Below are 13,092 nucleotides of genomic sequence, written 5' to 3'. Positions count from 1 at the left end.
CCCTGCCCGGCGTTCCCGCGGGCCCGCTCCGCCCTCTGCTGCCCCCGGCTGCGGGGCAGCGGCTGGGGCCTCGGCTTCTCCCGCCTCCCAAAACCAGACTCGCCCCGGGCGCGGCGCGGCCGGTGCCGGCCCCGGCCTCCGCGCGGAGGCTCCGCCCGCAGGGTTTTGCGTGGAGCGGGGCGGCCGGGGCCTAAAGCGTGTGCCTGCGCGTTAGCGAGTCGTGCTGTTGGCGTGTGACTTCTTTGCGAGTGGAGTGTGTGGCGTTGGTTTTGAGACACCGGGCCGTAACCGTGAATGCCCTTAATTTAGTCGAGACAGGTGTCGTCTCACAGGAGAGCGGGCCTGTTGACGTGCTGTATTACTCGGCTGCTCTTGTAGATGCTGCAAGGATGGATAAAACCCTATGAAGTGAAAAGGGAGAGTCAGCAAGGCTCTTGCCGAGTGCTTTTCACTGCTAAGGAAGCCTTGTATTCTTCCTTCAGATACCTTCTTAGCAAAGGGCTCTGCTACTCTGGACAAATTGAAGGACCTCTGTAACGAAGGGAAAGAACATCCTTCCACGCTTTTGCAGCTCTATACGCAGGTAGTATATTTAAAGCCTTAAGAGCTCCCGCTCAATAAAATCTCTGTAGGGTATGGGAGATGGCTGGGTGTAGGAAAGAGGGTACAGCACAGAGGCGATCCCTCTTACTCGGTGTGTGTGCTCAACATCCACGAAGTGCAGGGCTGCTTTTGCCTGGACTGGGTAACTCGAAGTCAATAATGATTGTGCTGGTACCGCAGGGAAAGAAAGGGGGTTGAGTTTACGTTCACTGTCAGCAATCTTGCAGTACTTTTAACTTGCAGCTTTTGTAAACCAAATGTTAAAAATTACCTTAAAATTGTCGTCTTTTATAAGCTGCAACAAGTTTGTATCTTACTGCACACCACCATTTGATTATTTTGCTGGTAGCATTTTTATGTTGTGTATCTTCTTGCTTTCGTAGGCTGTCTTAGACATTACGTATTCTGAGGAAAACCAGCTTGTGGATGAAGATTTCCCAGAAGAATCTGCCCTGCAAAAAGTTAAAGAACTTATTTCTGTTCTTTCAGAACCAGAAGACCTAGTGACGGAGTGCAGCATAAATGAAGAAGTGAGTACTAATGTTATTCAGCCAGAGAATTAATTATTTCATTACTTAAAAATTTAAAAATCTGAAATAGGGTAGTAGTATTTGTATTTTTGATGGGCAGAATTTAAGATCTTTTGAAAAACTTTCAAGTCTTACTTGTATTTAAATAGCGATTCCTGAAAGTATTTTTTCAAATAACTTGTTCTGTGTTCAGAGTTTTTCTTGCTAACATTTCATGATTCCGTGTGCTTTTGGCAGTTTAAATCCAAAGCATTACGCTTGTATGTGTGACTGTTGATGTTAAGTAGAGCCTGTAAAGTTAAGAGACTGAATATAACACAGTTTGCGTGTATATGAGTAGCTAAGATGGTTTACTTTTGGGTTATCCCAGTTTGTTGGATTTTTATTTCAGCCCGTCAACATCCTTGGTGCAGAGTTGTTAGAATGTCTTTACTGGAGAAAAGGAGCCCTGCTTTACATGCATTGTCATACAGCAAAAGAAAGGAGTGAATGGCTACAAGAAAACATTGCCATATTTAAAAAGGTAAAGGAGATTTAAAAGTTATATGAGCATGTGAATACACTTGTAAAGTTTGACTCTTTGCTTATGAAGTACAGCTTCTTGGTTTTTTTCCTTTTAAATAGGGTTGTGGGGAATTCATAGCGGGAAGTATTTCTGGCGATCATTAAATTAATCAGAACTTATCTAAAAGGTTTTTTTTTTTCTCCTCGTTTTTTAACTGTACTCAGTGTCTTAATGATGGAGTTCACTACTTGATGAAGATGCTTAGCTTTAGATGCCCTCTTCAGCTAAATGAAGACGTCTCACTTCAAGATAAAGACACAGCTAAATTACTCAGTGAAGGTAAAAAAAACCCAGACAAAAACAAACTTCCAAAAACCCTACAACCTGCTCCTCTTAGCAACTGCTCTACCTTATGAAATGCTTTATTGCATATTTTTGTTGTTTGACTGCATTTGTATTAAAAAACTGTCACTTTTTAGAACAAAAAAAGTAATATATAGGACAGATAAGCAGGCAGCAGTGCTCTCCCCTCCCCTCCTTTTGACTCATGGATTTTAGGAGGTGTCAGTGCTCATTTTCTCTGTGTTTCTGGGTGCACTGGAGGAAAGTGTACTGAGGCAAGGGGTGTTTCGTGCACAGTATGTGTGTTTTATAAACATCCAGGTGTCAGTTGACAAATGTTGAAAGCACAAATACGACTGCAGAGGATGCTGGATGTTCCCATATTGGTCTTCCTGTTTAGACCTAGGAGAACGCAGATAGGAACACAGAATTACTGACTTCGCACAGGTAGAAAGTACATGCAGAATTGGTTAGATTTGGCAAACTTTTATTCTGTCTCCACTTCATGTAGGTTGCATTACTGTAGTACATTTCCATGAGGATCTGAGGCTGCATCAGTGTGATGCAGGTAGGGTGATGCAGCAGGGGGGGATCTGTAAGGTAAAACAGCTGGTGCTGAGAACATGATGTCCACGTTGTACACACCCCAAACTAGCTCAGCTCTGGCTGTGGGGGGATGGAGCATCTTCTTGCTTAATTTCATCTGAAAGTGGTGCTGCTCCAATTCAGCTCCACAATGCAGAGTCACGTTCAGTAACTGATTTGTTAAAGATTTATTTAGCAGGATTTGTTCTTCCATGACCCTGTATATGTATGTTGCTTTCTATTCAAATACTAAAGCTGCTGCTGGTTAACCTGCGTTAAGATGATGCTCAAACAGCATCTTCTTTGAGGCTTAAATTGTGCCAGGCATAGAAGTATTCTAAAATGAATATGCATAATCATGCCTGCACTTAATGCATTGTAAAGAAACACTGAAATTCTCTAAGATAAATAGGCAAACACAATTATCACAATAATATTTATATGGCAATCTTTAAGATTTTAGCATTATGGAGGGGCAAAAGAGATAGAGAAATCAGCAAGGCCTTGGTCCGGGTTCTCTTCTGGGCAGTGTCAGTCATCTCATGGTTAAAATTTGGGTTTTTTGGTGTACCTCTTTAATAGGCTTATACTGCCTTTTTGGATTTTTTTTTTGTTCCCCACTGTTACTGAAGCAAATAATTTTGAAGTTAACAAGCTGTGTACTTGCTTATTACAGAACAATAAAGTACTTGATCTAAATTATCTTTGCAGGTATATTTAGTGACACTCACTTACTGGCAATGATGTACAGTGGAGAAATGTGCTACTGGGGACTGCGACTGTGTGGAGAAGGGAGGCAGGAAAGCCTTGAGACGATAGGTGCCGTCTCTAACAGTGACCTGGGCTGCAGATCACAGAGCGTGCCGCTGGATTTCCGAGAAACGGGCAGAAACATGTTAACGAAGTATGTGGCTGCCTGTGAGGGGCCTTTAAGAGGCCGCGGGTGGAACACAACAACAGCAAAGGACATGTTGCGCGACTTCGCAACATCCCGCAGCTAAAACCCGCTGCTTGAGCTGTGCTGGAAGAAACCTTGTGTCTGCAGAGCACGCGTGGGGAGCTGGTCTCTGCTTCAGTGTCTGACCGTTCTTCTTCTCAAAATGTATGCTCCTCTTACATTAAAAACGTGCATTCAAAGAACTCCCGTGGTACAGCTCCAACGGCTATGGTCACCCCCCCCCCCCATCGCCCAAAGAAGGCCTGCGCGCCCTCCGCCCCGCCTCGCCCACCCGCGCCGCCGCAGCGGCTCCGCGGGGCGGCGGGGCTTCGGCGCTTAATGGCGGCCGGCGGAGCGGAGGAGCGGGGCGGTTTGGAGGCTGCCGTGAGGGGTCGGCTCCGCGTCCATCGCTCCCGGAGGAGGTGAGCGCCCTGCAGGCGCTGCCGGTGAGTGGAGCCCGGTCAGGGTGGGCACCGAGGGGGTGGTGGGAGGGGAGGAGCTCAGCATCCCCCCTCTTGCATCTTCACCGCTTAATTCCCGAGTCGCTAAACGGCTGCTCTCGGCGGGTTTCAGATCGACGTGCAGCTGAACATCATGTCCTTCCTCTCGCCCCAAGATTTGTGCCATTTGGGGAGCACGAGTTGTTATTGGAGGGCGGCTGTGCAGGATCCGTTGTTGTGGAGGTATTTTCTCCTGAGGGATCTCCCCTTCTGGACATCCGTTGACTGGAAATCACTCCCAGATGGGGAGATCTTTAATAAAGCCTTTTCAGAGGTCAGCGATAATGCGCTGTATGATTACATGGCAATGTAAGTACCTTCATACTCTCTTACACGATTTGCAGTCTCTCTACAGCAGGCACATGCACCCCACGTGCATGTTTCTTATTTACAGCAGTAAAGCTGTGCTGTAAGCCGCTGCTTAAATTCTGATGTGTCTCAAATCCTTTGTTTTATTTTGGAAACACAATTTCCTGTTGTTTGACGGTTTTGTCAGCTCTTTCTGGTTGGAATTCAACAAGAATGTAAAATGTTGGAGAGAACACAAAGCTAATGTTGTAAAAAAATTAAAGCTTTTCGTGAACTGCATGTCTGCTATGCCACAGAAATACAGTCATCTCGGCAGCTGTGCATACTGTTGATAAAAATGTGTTCTTTGCTCTCAGTACAATGACACGTGGTTTCTTATTTTAATAAAAGTACTAAGAAGTCTTCAACTACAGCAATGGAATGAATTTTCATTTTTTTCATCTTACCTGGAAGACCTAAGGGAAAAAAAAAAGGGGGTTTTTTGAATGTGCACAGAATACAAGCAGTATTGCTTTAGCTCTGATGGTCAAATGCCATTAAGAAAAGACACACGTTTCAGCTAGTGTAGTTGAAAAGCATAGCAGCACTCATAATGAGTTTGGGTGACTAAGAAGAATGCTTAAGACAAGCAGATTATTCTGTGGGGGTTTTTTTGAACTTCATTCAATTCCCTAAATTAATTTGGAGTAATTATCTTTTTTTTAATTTGCATTTAAATTTTCCAAAGGTGGTTTCATGAAACTGTTGTTTCACTACAAGTGCACTAAACCTCTGCAGTCTCTGTGCCCTTCATCCACACTTTACAGATGGGGAAAGACATGCCCAGAATTTGAAGTGCAAAATAGCTGCTGGTTTTGAACGTGGATTTCAGTCTCTTTAGGTCTGAATACTTCAGAGCATCACCTATTTGAAAACACCTGTCACTAATTTCCATTGTGCCTGTGAGCGCTTGCTGCTTTTGCTGATCTCAACTGAAGCATCTCAGTTTGGGTGTAGAGGAACACACATTTAATCTTGCCTTGAAGTGATTTGTCCAGCAGCAGCCTACGGTGACCACAGAAGCAAAGACTGAAGCTGCTTCTCTAGGATGTGTGTCACTTCTGTGACTTAATTCTTTCCCTTGATTACCAACGTCTTTTCATGCCTTCCAGCTTCTGCATCAGATGAGCACATAAGCTTGCAAACACCTGTCTCCTTTCACAACACACATTCTCTGTGCCTACAGGGGAAATGCTCCTTTTCAGGTGGAGTTACCTGTTTCATAGTTCATAAACACAAAAGCAGTCAAAGTTTGAAAAGCACTCATAAGTCTCGTATTTTTTATATTGTATGTGACTCATGAGCTTTGATGTTATTTTACCAATATTGTGTGTTCAGTGATGGTGGGGGATTTTGTTATTTTATTTTTTAAAGTAAACTAAAAGATACATAGGTCCAAAAAGTCAGTATTTGGACTTCGAAAGGGCTGATGCCTTTACCTGCTTTGTACTGGTGCTTGAAACTACCAGTATGGAACGTCATCATTTTTACCAGTGCTTGAGTTGTGCCGGTAATGAAGCATGAGAAGCGTGGGACCTAAATCAATTTATGTTGTTTGATTAATACCTCTTTTGTATTTTAATTTCTAGTTGCATCTATTTTACACAGATATAAAAAAAGCTGTCCTCAGAGTAGAAGAAGTTTGAAATCAAGCCGTCCCCGGTATGGGGCTGTGACTTCCTTTTTGCAATCACTGGTCACTCAGGCAGAACCTCGCTTTGCTATGTTTGGGCCAGGTTTGGAAGAGCTGGATGACTCTTTAGTGCAAAAGATGATGACATGCCCAGAAGTTCTGCTAGTAGCTGGCTTACCTCAAAGACAAATTCATGGTAATGCTGGTTTTGGTTTTTTACTTTTTTATTTCATAAATAGATGTAACACAAAAAACATTGGGGGAGAAATGGAGAAAAGGGATGGTTTTTTCTCCCCTTGAAACTCTATAACATAATGGTAAAAAAAAAAAGTTTCTCTTTGTGTTTATTCTGAAGGATAAATGTAATAAACATTTGTGATAAAATTATAGCTGCAGTGAATTTATGCTTAAATTTGCACAATGTCACAGGGATCATTTTGCTCCTTGTACTTCTATTTTGAACCTAAATTCCACATCACACCTGCTGTTGTAATGGATAAACACAAAACTTTCTTTAGATACTGCTTGCAGAAAATGGCTAAAAAACACACTTGTGTTTTTATACAGGAAGTCAAGACTGATCCTTTGTATGATTCAGTCCTGTGTCAAATGGTGTAAATTTCATTTAGAAGAGTTACAGGAGCAGGTGAAGGATTTTTTTCAAAGTTTAAAAACACACATTTTAACATCTGTAAATTCACTTCAGTCCAAACCAAAGGCAAAAGCCTATTACTTTTTAAGCAGAATTAGAATAAGTAAATTATATTTATAGAAAGTGTGAAAATATGATTTCTTAGTAGCGTTACCTTTTTTTTTCCTCATGTCCTTTTCAATGCAGCTTATCATAAACAGACTAGAGCCTTTGCTATGCCAGTTTCAGCTAATAAACACAAGTCTAGCTTCTCTCTGGCTTAGGTTTCTAGGTTCAAGTCTAAGTATCAGAAACATGGAATTGCCTCCTTGTTTTCTTTTAATACTATTGAATTGATTTCAATTAAATTAATAGACTGATCAATTAGAGCATGTATAAAATTTCATCATAAAATAGTAAATATACTGCCCCTAACAGCAACTCCTAGGCTTGGATGTATCCATTTTATAGCACCACTGGAATTTTCAGCCTACCACTTGGTTGTATTCAGTAACCAAATAGCTGTAATCTCATATATTCATTTTTTCCCTGTAGGAATTGGATCAGGAGTCAGTTTTCAGTTTAGCAACAATCAAAAATTCAATATTCTGACATTGTATTCAACCACCAGGTAAGATTTGTTCTCCACCAAAAAAAAAAAAAGTACAGTTTCTCTGTTATTTCATACTTTTCCCCGTGTTTTTGTCATGTGATTTTTATGTGTGCATTCACATGCATGGATATCCCTTATAAACTGAAGCTTCAATGCATATCTTCACTTTTTCCTTCTTTCCTTCCTTCTCAAACTGCTAAATTTTCACATGTAAGCAATAAACCTTTTCCAAACCTTATACATACCAAATGTGTATGACTAATACATAACAGATGCTTCTGTCCCTCTTGATACCTTGATTGATGACTTTTTAAAACACTATATAAACTCATCCTGTATTTTCATATGCATCTTGCAGATTGCTAACCGTCTGTGTATGCACACTAGAAAAGGGGGGTTGGGGGGGTGGGAGGAGGCAGGGAGAAAAGAAACTGTTTTGCTGGCTCAGGCCATTTTCCTGTCCCTTTCCTGTGCTGCCTAGACTCTCAAAATTGAGTTTTTGCATTGTCAATTAACCTGACTACTGAAATATTGAAATATCTTTCAGTGTGGAAAGGAGGAGAGCAAGGGCAGAGCAAGCCGTTGCTGTGAATAAGATGTTCTACCAAGAGAACAGTGTAGTAGGGAATCAGCAAGCCGTGCACTACAGTGTAATAGCTCAAGTGAAAAAGGTGTGCGAAGTAGTTGATGGATTCATTTATGTTGCTAATGCAGAAGCTCATAAAAGTAAGGGGTTTCTCTTTATTTTATTTATTCATATTTTGTGAATGATTAGAATGTCATAAAAGATTGCAAAGAATATGCAAGACATCAAAAGCCATTTTCTGATTCTTTCAAAATCTGCTTCATTAGTGCTATTTCTTCATGGCTTATCCAGTTGAAGAGGTCCCCTATCCTAGATACTCTCCCACATTTCCCTGTGAGGGGTTCTGGCCCCTTCTTTCATTTATGGCAGATACTGATATGGTTTCTATCTAAGCTACGTGTGGGAAATGATCTGGATTAAAAAAAAAGCCAAAAACCCCAAACCAAAAAACACCCCTGGCCGTGGTTAGGAGAAACAGCCTGAAATGCCTCTTGTGGTGGTGTAATAGCCTGGAAACAGAACCTTCTCCAGGAAAACTGCAGTAAAAGATGCAAAGAGTGCCAATCACGATAGTCCTATAAGAGGATAATCCAAATACCTATTATGGTAATTGTCTTTACATTTATCAACTTTAAATGGAGGGAGAGGGCTAGCTCAGAAAAGAAGAGTAAAAAAAATGTGAAGGGATATACTAAGGAGAGAAGTACCATCAGTAGGGAAGGGCTGCTGACTGTACGGGGTGTGAGTGTTTCTTAATGGCTTGCTGCAGTTTTGATCTTTGCAAGGTACTTGGAAAACACCGTGGTGTTAAGGACTGGAATAGGCTGCCTGTAGAATCTATGGAGATCTTTAAATAACATCTAAGTGTGACATGAACATCTGCGTGACATGAATGTGAATGATCCAGCCTTGGGATAAGCAGAACTACATAATCTGGCCATTTCCCTTCCAGCTCTCTTGTTTCCTCACCTCTGATACCTTAAATATTTGAAAAGTTTTAAAAAAAAAGTTATCCTTGGGATTTGCATATATTTAATACTCATATACTAAAAATTGTTTCTTAGACCATGATCGTCAAGAGGAACTGGCTCGTATTTTGGCAATGATTGATCCAGCTCTTGGGCCTCCGAACAGACCTCTGCTAGTTTTGTCTTGTGTCTCTGACATTGGTGTGAAAAGAATTCCGTGTGTTTACGTGGCACATCAGTTGCAACTAAATCTGCTACATCAGCCCTGGATGGTACTTGCTTTTAAACCTTTTATTTTCTATTTCTCTGTGGCTTAAATTTAGTTTAGGCTTATGGTAGTTTCTGAACTGTACCCACCTAAGCAAGTGCAGCTTTCAACACTAGTACATGAGCTCTCCACTTAGGTGAAGAATTGAGTTTCTCTGGTCCTTTAAGATGAAGCATTAGCCTATCTGAACATAGGGGAGCTAAGTGGCTTGCCCAGGAGCACATGAGAAACTTCAGATGGAGCCAGAACGTAAGGAATGACAAAATGTTGGTCTCAGAGGGAGTAAGGAAGCTTCAGTTAATTTAAATCTAAATTTCCTGAGGATGACCCAAGGCCTTGGACACAAGGTGGATTTTTCTGCCATTTTCAGGAGACTGTTAATTTTTGCTTGCTTGACGTGATTATAGAGTTTTTGACAAATCAGATTTTTACCTAGCATGTGAGGTCCGGAACCTGTTCTTTTATGCTTGTCAAACACAGTATTTATCAGTATGGCTCAGCCACACATAATTTATTTTTGGTGATGTTGTGTGGCCGAAGAATAACACTTAATCAGAAAAAAACCAAAATCCTGATTTCAGATATTTCCTTTGTTTTCATAAGGAAAATGTTTACTGGCTTTTTAAAAGACATACCATTTATAATAACCACTTCATAATACGTTACAAAACCTGAGAATTAATAATGTGCATTGAATTCTAAAGCTAGCAGCATTTTTGCTTTAAGAGTTACAAGAAGAATTCTCAAGTAGATTCTCATCCATAAAGTAAGTATAATGTTCCAGAGTAGCTGATGGAACAACTGAAATAAAATTCACCTTGATACCAAGAATACAAGGCTCTCCTAACGGGTCTTATAAGTCATTTTGTAGAGTAGTGTTTTCTTTTTCTACCTTACTCTTAAGAAGTCTTTTTTGTCTAAGGGACCTTTAAGGCAGTGATAAAAATTTAAATTTGATGTGAGTATTTCTGACTTGAAGGATAGACATGGAGTGATGCTAAAATGCTGTTAGATCCTGTTACCTGTTATCTCTAATACATTAGCTTTTTTATTTTTACAGGTGCAGGACACTGTAGCTGCAACTTTAGCTGGATTGCTAAATGGAATTGAGTGGCTCCTGGAAGAAGCAAATTGTAAAAATGCACAGTAATGGAACTGCGCATTGTTTTACTGTATGGAGACTTTGGTGTTTTGCAGTTCAGACAAAGTAAGAATCTTGTCCTGGCAAAGCACTGTCAGAAAGGAGATTTAAAAGGCAAACCTGCGTATATTTCAGTGCATGTACTTTAATAATTAACATTCTTCCAACTGTAGTCCTGAATTAGAAGTAGAAGCAGGATTGCCTGGATTCCAGCAGCTGATGAAGAAGTGATTTGGGGGGGGCAATCTGGGTGGTTTGGTTTTTTTCTGTCTTTCAAGCAGGGGCCTTAGGGTGCAATTTTTTCTCAGTATATCTGGTAATCTAATCTCTTCTGTAAATGTACGTAACACTAGGTTGGTTTATCAGCACCCATTTAGTAGGTATATTCAATCTTGACAGTGATGGTTCCCAACCAAAGAAAATATACTATACATTGTACAGTAGTAAGTTGACAGAAAGACAGTATCCCTTCAAAAGAGTGAATTCTCCTGTATTTTTTCCAGAAACAATGCCTAGACAAGAAATAGCACCTGCCAGAGAATTGTTGGCCCAGACCAAAATTCTCAGAAGCAAACAAACAAACTACCATATATGAATTGGTTGTTTCTTGTTTGTGATCTTATTTATTAAACAACCACATAAGACTTCAGCATCTTCTGCTTTCTGTTGCAGTGAAATTATTAGCTTAAACTGGACATACCTCTGATGTCATGAATAAATGTTGAATCATTAGTACTGCAGGACATTTATCAAATGCACAGGACCTATCAGTTACTCAAATAGTTGTGGCCATTTGCAGATGTGAAGTGTACTTGGCTTGAAATTTTCTACACAGTTGCAGATATTTTTATAAAAAGGGAAACAACATTTTAGAGCTGGAATTGCATTTTCCATATTGATGTCATTTGGGATAGTCCTAGTCTTCCACCTTTTTGATGTTTTTTAATTATTGGATGAATGTTCAGAAACTTCCCTTGGATTTCTTGCCAGTGCATGTAGTTGCTTTGTTCTTTTTGTTTTGTTTTGTTTTTTCCCTCTCTCTCTCCATGGAAATGCAATAGTCTCACAATTTTTTCTTGGTACCTAGATAAATGATGACATGGTGCATATTCAGCTGTAACTGCCTTCAGTCTGGTATGTGTGTCTGATGCTCAACACAGCTATGTCAGAAACATTCCGTTTGAGAATTTTCTTATTTTTTAATGAACTAGGACAGACACAGGAAGTGTTGGGGTTTTGTTTTGTTTTTTTTTTTCATCTTTAGGCACAATTAACTCAGCTTTCTAGATGTTTTTGTATGTCTTCTAATCAGGACCTATGGGAGTTTCAAGGGGAGACCAATGGGAAGCTATACCATGATAATTCTGTGTTTTATCCTTTTTTTTTTTAATAGGGGGTGTGTGCTTTGCCCTTTAAAATAGAGAAGACACAAAAGATTTAGGAGCATTTGAGGGGAAATTCCACACTTTGTGACTGGGTGTATGTGACCTTCCTGCTAGTCATAATAATCCCGTAATGATCTATCTGTAGAGGGTTGAATGTAGCAACCTGTTGCTATGTTAGCTACTACAAATACGTTTTTTTATGTGAGATCCTCGTTCTGCTTTCTTCATAAGGAATAAATTATTTTTTAAAGAATGATATTTACAGTCTCTCTGTGTGTGTTAAGCTCCTCCGCTTGCATGCGCATGTGCACATACAGTGTCTGCAGTCATGCTGTCATAACAGATAACAAATCATCGTGTCATCATTAGTCATTAATGAACAATGTTATTGTATGTTATCTGTTTAATTAACAGGTATTAATTCACTGACATTTTAAAGGGTCAAGATAATGTAGGGAATATAATTTTTCTTAAAGAACATCAGCTATATTAACTTAAAGATAGGATAACTTAAAGAATTAAGGATCACGAGTTTTAAGGATGCAGGCTAGGAAACAAAGAGTGGGAATTATAAGTCTGCGCAGTCACAGAGCTCCAGCATTACAGGAATCACAGAGCTGGTGGTGGGGTGGTTTGTGTGATTGAGTACTGTGGTGGATCGATACAGGCAAGGAAGATGAGCGTGTGGAAGAACAGCTTAGATGCGCAGAGGTATGCTATGGAACAGGCAACCAGCATGTTGAGAATTCATATGCCAAATAGTTGCAGAGATGCACTGTGGATTTCATTTAGCACTACCTTTTAGGTTTCACCTAAAACTTCCTACTGTATAAATTCCCGAGTCTGCTGTGTTTAGCAGCATAGTAAGTCAATTAAGCTTGGGACTTAAATTTACGAATTCAAAGTGAGTTAGATATGGAATATTAGAACGTCACTAAAATGTATTTTAAAACTTTTTAATATTAAATTTCTTTAAAAAATCTATTTGGTTTTGTATTTATCACAGCAAATGCAACTGTGATGGGTTTGTGAGAAATAAAATCATCAGGATCTGGATCCCAGAAATCTTGCTCTCCTGGGGATTAAGGATTCTAACAATGTTCAAACGAAAATAATTTTCCTGCCCACTGAGGCAGGATGTTTATCTAAACAGTGGTCACAAAATAAAAGGTTAACATGACAATACACGTGATTTATGAGAAAACTCAGTTACTGAGGCTTCCCCTGAGCAGCTTTCCCAAAAAGAAAGCAGCTGTGGGGGTGGTAATTGTCACGTCTCCGAAGCTTGGAAGAACAAAAATGCCTGCTGCCAGCTCCAGAGCAGTACGTGAGGGTGCCTGCCAGGACACGGGAGGCAGCGCCCTGGCAGCGTCCCCGCAGCTTGCTCGGGGTCTCGCAGTTTCTTCCGACGGAGCGGCCCTGGGTGGTCACCGCGGCTGCGGGCGGGAGCGGCAGGAGGCACCCACCCTTCGCTTCCCCAAAGCTTCGGAGGGGAGTGGTGCCTCCCCGCGTGTCCC

The 13,092-nt window shown here is 40.7% G+C and overlaps 2 protein-coding genes across 2 annotated transcripts in view; both read left to right on the top strand.

Moving 5' to 3' along the window:
* Positions 1-3,731, top strand: part of LOC104843088 (chromosome unknown open reading frame, human C5orf51) — a 6,458-nt gene extending 2,727 nt beyond the window's left edge. The window contains exons 2-6 of the mRNA XM_010585830.1: positions 417-583; positions 987-1,133; positions 1,525-1,656; positions 1,863-1,977; positions 3,277-3,731. Coding sequence (XP_010584132.1) covers positions 417-583; positions 987-1,133; positions 1,525-1,656; positions 1,863-1,977; positions 3,277-3,566 — 851 coding nt within the window. The 3' untranslated portion in view covers positions 3,567-3,731. The remainder of the gene's footprint in view (positions 1-416; positions 584-986; positions 1,134-1,524; positions 1,657-1,862; positions 1,978-3,276) is intronic.
* FBXO4 (F-box protein 4) lies at positions 3,666-10,554 on the top strand. The gene is made up of 8 exons (XM_010585829.1): positions 3,666-3,693; positions 3,764-3,948; positions 4,076-4,311; positions 5,959-6,179; positions 7,170-7,245; positions 7,775-7,953; positions 8,878-9,053; positions 10,110-10,554. Exons 1-8 carry the CDS (start codon positions 3,666-3,668, stop codon positions 10,197-10,199), a joined length of 1,191 nt encoding a protein of 396 aa, XP_010584131.1. The 3' UTR covers positions 10,200-10,554.
* The last annotated feature ends 2,538 nt before the right edge of the window (positions 10,555-13,092 follow it).

The sequence above is a fragment of the Haliaeetus leucocephalus genome, unplaced genomic scaffold (genome assembly GCF_000737465.1).
Source record: "Haliaeetus leucocephalus isolate CR32 unplaced genomic scaffold, Haliaeetus_leucocephalus-4.0 Scaffold120, whole genome shotgun sequence".
Lineage (NCBI taxonomy): Eukaryota > Metazoa > Chordata > Aves > Accipitriformes > Accipitridae > Haliaeetus > Haliaeetus leucocephalus.
This window is presented reverse-complemented; position numbering and strand designations above follow the sequence as displayed.